Here is an 8,880-nt window from a genome sequence, read left to right on the forward strand (position 1 = left end):
TTCACTTACTATTATACCTTATTGTTATTATCTATATTCTTTGTTATTCACAACAGTGTGTGTGTATAGAGTTTTTATTATTTGTTTGACAGGAGAGAAAACTCATCAGACAGAAGATGTAAAATGTTGAGATGCTCTTTTTAATTTCCCATCTCTGTTTAAATAGCTCTGACACACACACACACACACACACACACACACACACACACACACACACACACACACACACACACACACACACACACACACACACACACACACACACACACACACACACACACACACACACACACACACACACACCTACTCTGCAGCTGTTTAACATCTGGGACATTGTTGTTATCAGAGCTTGGTTTATTAGATTTCAATGTGTTTGATGTCAAAGTGTTGAGTCACATAGTTCTTCATAAAAAACACAGCGCCACAGGAAGTGGGCGTTGTTTTTGGTGACGTGGCTCCTGAATGAGCCCCCCCCCACACCTCTCTCATGCAGGAATTATTCAGTGATGGAAAAAAAACCCTCTTTCAAGTCCTTCGAGCGTTAATGATCCAGATCAGAAAGAAAAAAAAGGTCTGCTCGTCTCCTCCACATGAGATTCTCACAACCTGGAACCGAGACAGGAGATAAGATGAGCACTCTTTTCTATCTGTCGAAGATGTTTTTACATTCAAAAGGTCTAAAATCTATTTCCACAGAATATTTTAAAGAGATTTAATTTTTTTATTTATTTACTTACGATGTCTGATGTCACGGCTGCTCCTCGTTTCCTGTGCTGGGCGTTCGGTTGCGGATTTGACTCCTCAGCTGTTCGATGAGTTCGGGGTTCTGCTGCTGCATCTGCTGAGCGAACTGCTGACCTCTGCAACACAGAACAACAAGAACAACAAGAACATCAGCAAATCATGTCCACCTGACAGAAAGCATGCTGGGAAAAATCTGAGTCAGGTACGTACGCCTGGATCAGTCCTGATAAATCTCCGGATCCAGCAGCTCCAGGGACTCCAACTCCTGGTCCAACTCCTGGTCCAACTCCTGGTCCAGCTCCTTGTCCAACTCCTTGTCCAACTCCTGGTCCAGCTCCTTGTCCAACTCCTGGTCCAACTCCTGGTCCAACTCCTGGTCCAACTCCTGGTCCTGCCCCGCCTCCTGCTCCACCTCCCCCCACCCCGCCGTACGCTCCGGACATCATCCCCGACATCCTGGAAGAGAGAAGACGAGACGTTAACTCTGAGAAACACGAGAGGAAGAAATCTACTCCGCTCCTCCACTGGTTACCAGTAGCTGCCCGCTTCCACTTCAAAACACTAGTACTTGGTACCGTGCTGTGAACGGACCGGGTCCAGTCTACATCCAGGACATGGTCAAACCTCACACCCCAGCCCGTCCACTCCGCATCGACCAATCGGCTGCTCCCTCACTGCGAGGGACAGCTGTCACTCAACTACATCACGACTGTTTCCTGTCCTGGCTCCTAAACGGTGGAACCAGCTCCACATGGACATGAGGACAGAAAGTCCACACATCTTCCTCCAGACTGAAGACACTTCTCTTCAGACTGAAGACATCTCTTCAGACTGAAGACACATCTCTTCAGACTGAAGACACTTCTCTTCAGTCTGAAGACACTTCTCTTCAGACTGAAGACACATCTCTTCAGACTGAAGACACTTCTCTTCAGTCTGAAGACACTTCTCTTCAGACTGAAGACACATCTCTTCAGACTGAAGACACTTCCCTTCAGTCTGAAGACACATCTCTTCAGACTGAAGACACATCTCTTCAGACTGAAGACACTTCTCTTCAGTCTGAAGACACTTCTCTTCAGACTGAAGACACATCTCTTCAGACTGAAGACACTTCCCTTCAGTCTGAAGACACATCTCTTCAGTCTGAAGACACATCTCTTCAGACTGAAGACACTTCTCTTCAGACTGAAGACACATCTCTTCAGACCACACCTCGGTGAAGAAGATGATGTCCAAGTCAAGTTGCACTTACATGTAGCACTTTGTAGTTTGGCTGTTTTGAAGCTATTGTACTCACATGATTCTTGTTGTTCTGGGTTTGTTCCCTGATGCACATATTGTGAGTCGCTTTGGATAAAGGCGTCAGCTCAATGTAATGTAAAATGTAAAAATCAACAACTAGAGGAGAAAACAATCTTACAGCGACTGAACCTGAGGGTTGTTCATCAGAGACGACGCCTGCAGAGACAGAGACACACACTCAGTCAATAATGTGCAAACATCAATTCCACTGCAGCTCAGACATCATGTAACATCGGCTGGTGTCGTCAACATGGTCAAGACACATTTTTAAAGGTTGAGCTGAAATTTTAAAGCTGATTCCTACAGATTTAACATTAAAAAATTACGACAGAACACCTTAAATCATCAGTTTGATGAAAGTGAGTCTGATGTTTAGTGTGAACATGAGAAAGTTTCCTCCTTCTCTCCCTGAGCGTCTGTTCTCTGTGACTCTGCTGAGTGGGTTCCATCTCCTGTGAGAAGAACTGACTGAGAGTCAGCTTCAACTGTCACAACCAGCTGCAGCTGAAGAGTGAAGCTGAACTGAGATCAGTTCAAAACACTCTGAAGTTATTAACAACCAGAGTTTATATCCAATATTCAGCAGGAAACTGTTAAAACATAAAGAATTCTAAGTTTGGTGGATTTGTTACAGCAGCAGCTCTTCTGGTTCAGAATAACCCCGAACCCTAACCCACACGACGGACGTCCCTGTGAATATCGTAGCTTTGACAGAACCAGAGTGTTCTCACCATGTTCATGAAGCCGGGGTTACTGAGCAGACCAGCCAGGTCGACTCCACCCATCCCTGCTGTCTGAGAGAGGACACGGATACATGAATACAACATCTGTCAGAAACTCGCTGCTCACAAACACTTAGTGTCGTCTCCTCTTACCGGACTGGACGTATCCATCTTCTCCTCTGCGATCTTCAGGTTGGTTTTGTATGTGTCGTTGTCGGGGTCGAGCTCCAGAGCTTTTTTATAGTAAGTCGCTGCTTCTGTGTGTTTGTTGAGGCTCGCCAGAGCCAAACTGAAACGACACGACAACACGTCAGGAAATATGTCAAGAAACGGGACAGGCAATAGGTCTGGAATCACTTGAGCAATCCTCTCACCCCATCCTCCCGTAGGCTTTACTGTAGTTGGGGTCGATGCTGATGGCCTGTTCACAGTCCTGTACGGCTCCAGCATAGTTCCCCAGTTTACTGTTCGCTGCAGCTCTGCACAGGAAAATTGAAATGATCACATCAAGATCAGATTTTTAGTTTTTTAATCCAGAGCATCTTCATATGTTCAGTTTTCATATTTTAGTTAAAGTTAAAAACATGAACTGTATTTGTCTCTGGGAAGCTTCGCAGACACAGAACTGTCACGGCGCCGACCTGTTGCAGTAGTAGACGGCGTTCTGAGGGTTGATGAAAATGGCCTTCGAGTAAAACTCAACAGCAGCTGCAAAGTTGTCGACCTTCATTTGGTCGTTACCTGAATCCGGAGACAAAAAGCGTTGACTTATTACTGGAAAATTAAATAAAAGCGAGAGAAGAAACTGCAGCTGTTTTAAAAACAACATGTCTGTGATTTGCTTTGTGGTCACAGAGACGTCGTCCTCGTCTTACCGTCGGTTTTCAGTCTCTCAGCCTCAGCTCTCTGTTCCTCACTAATGGAGTTTGAGGTGGAGTTGTTGTTGACCTGCGACTGAGCTGGAAACTGCCACACAAACACACACACAGACAGAAAGAAGCACTCAGAACCTGAAAGCATGAATCTTCATCTCTTCACCCTGATAAGAAGCTGTTTCTCTGAGTCTACCTTTGCTGTGGCGGAGGCGAAGATCTCCGGTAACGTCATGGGGACAGCGAGGCTCTGATCATCGGTCGATACATCAAACGCTGTCTCCAAACACTGAACAGCAACTGTAGAACGACGAGATGGTTTTAACGGGAAGAAGCACACAAGCTGACACACTGAGGCGACGGGATCATGGAGTTAAAAACAACTCTTTCATCACAGTCGAACGTGCTGCTGCAAAACCCCTGAAACTATCTGGAACCTGGGTTTAGTGCCACCCCCCCAACTGAGCTCCAGTAGCTCGTCTTCGAGGCAGGCGGAGAACAGTCGGAACAGAAGCAGAGCCCACAACAATAAATACACTGTTTTGTTCAGTCCCATGAATGGACAGAGTCAAATGATGACTCACCCTCCAGACTCTCCTGGGCGCTGGACGTCAGATCCCCTGACTGGAGCTGATCGTGGAGGAACTGGATGATGGAGAAGGCGAGGCGCTTGTTGTCTGTCATGGTGACGGAGGCTCAGACCTCTCTGTATTCACTGAGGGAGGGAGACCCTGCAAATATCAAGACGAGGAAGTGGCTGTTACTGAGCCTGGTGATGTCATGATACGTGTCACACAGCTTCCAGATACATTATTACTCATGTCCGAGTCAGAACCAACTTTATTGACCAAGTCCAAATCACACAATTTTAAAGAAAGAGAGAAAAACAATTCTTGGACCTGAACATAAATTCAATGTGTTCTTCTCGCACCAGATCGCAACAAACACATGGACCGGGGTGAAAACATAACCTCCTAAGGAATTAAACACAAACGTATGATAATCATGTAGGAGCCAGTGGGTGGGGATATTCAGTGTGTTAGTATACACACAGACACAGTGGTCGTGTACAGTGTGTACATGTATACACACATCTACAAACTGCTTTCTATTTGACCAGTGATGCATGATGAGAGCATGTTACTGCAAAGTGTGTGAACCCATAGAAAGAAAAGGTTTGTGTTGGTTTCAGTGTTATTGGTAGTTCTGTGTTTGTCCGTTTGTTGGTTTGTATTTAAGATCTGGTAAAAACCACTAAGGTGACCAGTAAACCTCCGGTGAGGATCAGATGTTCGGAGCTGATCCAAGATGATCCGTGTCTCTTTCTTTACCCTTGTATGAAAGAAGGTGTTTGGTCCTTTTCCCTGATTTCTCAGAGAAGGATCTTGGATCTCGAGGAGAAAGCAGTGGTCTGGTGAAGCTGGACTGTTGTTGGAGGCTTGAGCTCTGGTGATGTTCAGGTTGTTCAGAAGCTCACTGACGTTTCCCTCAGTTTATGCAGCTACATGTAGCATTAGCCTGGAGAACATTCTGCAGGGATGCTAACAGCTATCAGCTAACACTCGCTATTTGAACACATGAATCACAATGAAGGTACCTGCTGATAATAAGCAGATAAATGAAGTGAGACCTGAAACAACTGTCGTTTTCTATTTATCAACAAAGGTTTGTTTTAGCTTAGCATGCTAGCATGTCAACATCTCTTCATGTGTCTCTTTGACAAAGTCAAGTTTAAAAGGCTCAAATCTTTGTCTCTGGTTCCGATCAGCAGCAGGAAGTGACAGTTACAGGGACATGGGGACATGGGGACATGGGGACAGGTTGAGACCCTGCATCAGGCTCCTATGTGACTCATCGGGTGAGAACTCATCTAAACACAGCGGGACTCGAACTACTGCTCCCATAAGTGAGTCAGTCACTCATGTAGCTGTCAGAACAGCTGTGACTGTAGAAATGTTCATGTTTCCGGTGTGTAACCTGAGCCGAATCACACAGCGGCTCATGGACGGTTATTATACACACGGACTTTACTTCTGACGGACGCAGGATTCTCATCAGACTCAAATCTCTGTTGTATGTTCAAAGTTTTGAAAGGACATTGGCGTGACGGGCTCCAAGCACCAGCGGCACGATGCTAACAGCTAGCTAGCTAGCGTCCCGTTAAGTGTGAAGGTGGAGCCGGGAACTCGAACCAGTGACGCCCCCGGTCTGTTGCGGTGACACGGTTCTCTTACCAACTATCTTTCCCGTGAAGATGATCCCGGTGACGGACAGGTGACGGTAGCTCCGCTGCTCCGGGGTTCGTCGCCGTCAGCTAACTAATTAGCCTGTCGAGGAATTATGCCGTCATCGGAGGGCGCCGTTGTACAGGTCATCCTGGTGGGGAGCACTAGCCAATCAGAGGCCAGGTAGGGGCTGGTCTTAGCTCAGCTGCGGTTTGTTTTCGACACGTTTTTAGTTTTTCTGCGGAATCTGCGCGTTTTTCTGTCCGTGAATCCGGTTCAAATTCCCGCAGACACACCGAACATCCACCGAGAGACACCGGAGCTTCTCAGGGACCCAGCACGGTGAGATCGGACCCGTGGCGCGGTCTTCTGACGCGGCAGAGCACGAAGTCCGCTTCACACACAACAGCTGATATCCAGACATGACGCCATCTCTCGTCTTCATCTACGACCTCTTTTCAATATGATGACGGTTTTGTTCAGTTCGGCTCAGAAATGTTTCACTGGACTTTGACTCGTGTCCACGTCCACACTGATGTAGCTAGCTAGCACAGTTAGCTCCAGTACTTAGCAACATGTCAAACTGTATAAATTCTGTTCTGATCAGTTCTGGTAGATTTGTTTTCTTCCGCATTGAAGAACGAGTCGTTGAATTTCTTAGATTTAATTAAATCCCTGTTCAGACAGAAATAAACGTTCAGGACAAATCATTGAAAGTTAATTTAATAGATAAATACACAGAAGTCTGGAGCTTCTCGTTGCATTATGGGTATTTGGTGTCGGTGGAGTCACAGGATTGTTTCCTGTAGTTTCAGGTCCCCATCATGAATAAAAACAAGAAGAGGGTGGTTCTGCCCAGCCGTCCTGACCCCCCCACTGTGGACCAGATCCTGGAGGACATCAACAGAACTGCACCCAGCGACCCAGTGTTCAGTGTCCTGGAGCAGAGTGGACAGGGTGAGTCCACCTGGGCCCGTCCAACGTCTGTCCATCTGTCTACCATCTACCTGTCTGTCTGTCCATCTGTCTACCATCTACCTGTCTGTCTGTCCATCTGTCTACCATCTACCTGTCTGTCTGTCCATCTGTCTACCATCTACCTGTCTGTCCATCTGTCTACCATCTACCCGTCTGTCTGTCCATCTGTCTACCATCTACCTGTCTGTCTGTCCATCTGTCTACCATCTACCTGTCTGTCTGTCCATCTGTCTACCATCTACCTGTCTGTCTGTCCATCTGTCTACCATCTCCCCGTCTGTCTGTCCATCTGTCGACCATCTCCCTGTCTGTCTGTCCATCTGTCTACCATCTCCCCGTCTGTCTGTCCATCTGTCGACCATCTCCCTGTCTGTCTGTCCATCTGTCTACCATCTACCTGTCTGTCTGTCCATCTGTCGACCATCTCCCCGTCTGTCTGTCCATCTGTCTACCATCTACCTGTCTGTCTGTCCATCTGTCTACCATCTACCTGTCTGTCTGTCCATCTGTCTACCATCTACCTGTCTGTCTGTCCATCTGTCGACCATCTCCCCGTCTGTCTGTCCATCTGTCTACCATCTACCTGTCTGTCGAACATCCTGTAGTTAACCACCCGTCTGTCTGTCCTGTAGTTAACCACCCGTCTGTCTGTCCTGTAGTTAACCACCCGTCTGTCTGTCCTGTAGTTAACCACCCGTCTGTCTGTCCTGTAGTTAACCACCCGTCTGTCGGTCCTGTAGTTAACCACCCGTCTGTCTGTCCTGTAGTTAACCACCCGTCTGTCTGTCCTGTAGTTAACCACCCGTCTGTCTGTCCTGTAGTTAACCACCCGTCTGTCTGTCCTGTAGTTAACCACCCGTCTGTCTGTCCTGTAGTTAACCACCTGTCTGTCTGTCCTGTAGTTAACCACCCGTCTGTCTGTCCTGTAGTTCACCACCCGTCTGTCTGTCCTGTAGTTAACCACCCGTCTCTGTCTCTGTCTGTCTGCTCAGACGTGTCTCGGCCCTCAGACTCTGACGTGGACATGAAGTTCCTTCAGTGTCGTCGGTACCTGGAGTTGAACGAGCGGCTGCAGGAAGCTCGAGGTCGGCTGCTACGACAGAGGGAGGAGCTAAAGGCAGCGGGGGAGCAGCTGGACAGAGATGTGGAAAAGGTCAAAGGTCAAACTCTCTGACTCCACAGCCGCCTCCTCTGGCGGCTCAGCTGGCTGTTCTCTGACCTGCCGCTGCGCCCTGACCCCGACAGCAGGGGGGCTTCAGGAGTCGCTGTCGTCTGACCCACAACTGAACTGTGTGTGTGTGTGTGTGTGTGTGTGTGTGTGTGTGTGTGTGTGTGTGTGTGTGTGTGTGTGTGTGTGTGTGTGTGTGTGTGTGTGTGTGTGTGTGTGTGTGTGTGTGTGTGTGATGACACATTTCTAATCAGATCATTGGGACTGACAGACTCTTATGTTGCATTCAGGTACAAACTAAAGTGTCTGTGTTTTTGCTGTTATGCAGCTCATCACCTTAAATGTACTTCCATATTTTGAGTTTTATAATCTTTCACCTTAACGCACTTCAGCGCAAGAAAACACAGAGAAACAAAACAACTGTATAAATCTGACAACACATTTAAAAATGCTGCAAAGTGAGAAAATGGTCTCAGACTCAGTATTCATGTGTCATCTTCAGTTGAGTCTCTGTTCACCTTCACCATGTGTGACTTTAAACAGTCAAATCCACTTTGTGTCTGAACTCAGTTTCTCAAACGGTCTGTGGAGCCATAAAAAAGCCGTGTGTGCTGTTTCAGTCCCGTCTTCACTGGGTTCACGTGTATGAAGAGATCAACACGGCAGCGTAATGAAACACGTCACTTTATTAGATGAAAACATATATAATGACACACGTCTGTTGCTTTGCCTATTTCACATGACACCGTCACGTCTGTGGCCTCATTCACACACAAAGGGCTGAGATCTATTTATTAGATTTAATAAATACAGAATCATTTATTTCCTCAGTCAATGATGAATATTTGACAATTTGTTGAACTGAC

At 47.0% G+C, this 8,880-nt stretch overlaps 2 protein-coding genes across 6 annotated transcripts; one reads left to right on the top strand and one right to left on the bottom strand.

Annotated features, from left to right (window-relative positions):
* Positions 1 to 336: 336 nt before the first annotated feature.
* sgta (small glutamine-rich tetratricopeptide repeat (TPR)-containing, alpha) lies at positions 337 to 6,020 on the bottom strand. 3 transcript variants are annotated; one of them, XR_004613741.1, is made up of 13 exons: positions 5,878 to 6,020; positions 4,228 to 4,374; positions 3,840 to 3,943; positions 3,647 to 3,737; positions 3,413 to 3,512; positions 3,146 to 3,250; positions 2,925 to 3,060; positions 2,781 to 2,843; positions 2,168 to 2,205; positions 1,092 to 1,200; positions 955 to 1,042; positions 738 to 860; positions 337 to 606 (listed from the first exon to the last, which is right to left on the bottom strand). XR_004613741.1 is itself a non-coding variant. In XM_034584265.1 (13 exons), the coding sequence occupies exons 2-12, from the start codon at positions 4,325 to 4,327 to the stop codon at positions 749 to 751; spliced, it is 993 nt and encodes a 330-aa protein (XP_034440156.1). In that variant the 5' UTR covers positions 4,328 to 4,374; positions 5,878 to 6,019; the 3' UTR covers positions 337 to 606; positions 738 to 748. The 3 variants fall into 3 exon arrangements, 2 of the variants coding, with proteins under 2 accessions (XP_034440156.1, XP_034440155.1); XM_034584265.1 differs by having other exon boundaries at positions 1,145 to 1,200; positions 5,878 to 6,019; XM_034584264.1 differs by having other exon boundaries at positions 955 to 1,200; positions 5,878 to 6,019.
* Positions 6,021 to 6,048: 28 nt separating this feature from the next.
* c4h19orf25 (chromosome 4 C19orf25 homolog) lies at positions 6,049 to 8,128 on the top strand. 3 transcript variants are annotated; one of them, XM_034584275.1, is made up of 4 exons: positions 6,124 to 6,210; positions 6,476 to 6,480; positions 6,678 to 6,825; positions 7,839 to 8,128. In XM_034584275.1, exons 3-4 carry the CDS (start codon positions 6,693 to 6,695, stop codon positions 8,018 to 8,020), a joined length of 315 nt encoding a protein of 104 aa, XP_034440166.1. In that variant the 5' UTR covers positions 6,124 to 6,210; positions 6,476 to 6,480; positions 6,678 to 6,692; the 3' UTR covers positions 8,021 to 8,128. The 3 variants fall into 3 exon arrangements, with proteins under 3 accessions (XP_034440167.1, XP_034440166.1, XP_034440163.1); XM_034584276.1 differs by lacking the exon at positions 6,476 to 6,480 and having other exon boundaries at positions 6,049 to 6,210; XM_034584272.1 differs by lacking the exon at positions 6,476 to 6,480 and having other exon boundaries at positions 6,125 to 6,212; positions 6,672 to 6,825.
* The last annotated feature ends 752 nt before the right edge of the window (positions 8,129 to 8,880 follow it).

This window comes from Hippoglossus hippoglossus, chromosome 4, assembly GCF_009819705.1.
Source record: "Hippoglossus hippoglossus isolate fHipHip1 chromosome 4, fHipHip1.pri, whole genome shotgun sequence".
Taxonomy (NCBI): Eukaryota; Metazoa; Chordata; class Actinopteri; order Pleuronectiformes; family Pleuronectidae; genus Hippoglossus; species Hippoglossus hippoglossus.

Excerpts from the sequence above, each read along its gene's own strand:
- sgta (XM_034584264.1), bottom strand. The coding sequence starts at position 4,327 with ATGACAGACAACAAGCGCCTCGCCTTCTCCATCATCCAGTTCCTCCAC. Across the intron at positions 2,206-2,780 it reads ACCCCGGCTTCATGAACATG|GCGTCGTCTCTGATGAACAA; the intron begins GTGAGAACACTC and ends CTGTCTCTGCAG. Across the intron at positions 1,201-2,167 it reads AACCCTCAGGTTCAGTCGCT|GATGTCGGGGATGATGTCCG; the intron begins GTAAGATTGTTT and ends TCTCTCTTCCAG.
- c4h19orf25 (XM_034584276.1), top strand. The coding sequence starts at position 6,693 with ATGAATAAAAACAAGAAGAGGGTGGTTCTGCCCAGCCGTCCTGACCCC. Across the intron at positions 6,826-7,838 it reads CCTGGAGCAGAGTGGACAGG|ACGTGTCTCGGCCCTCAGAC; the intron begins GTGAGTCCACCT and ends CTGTCTGCTCAG.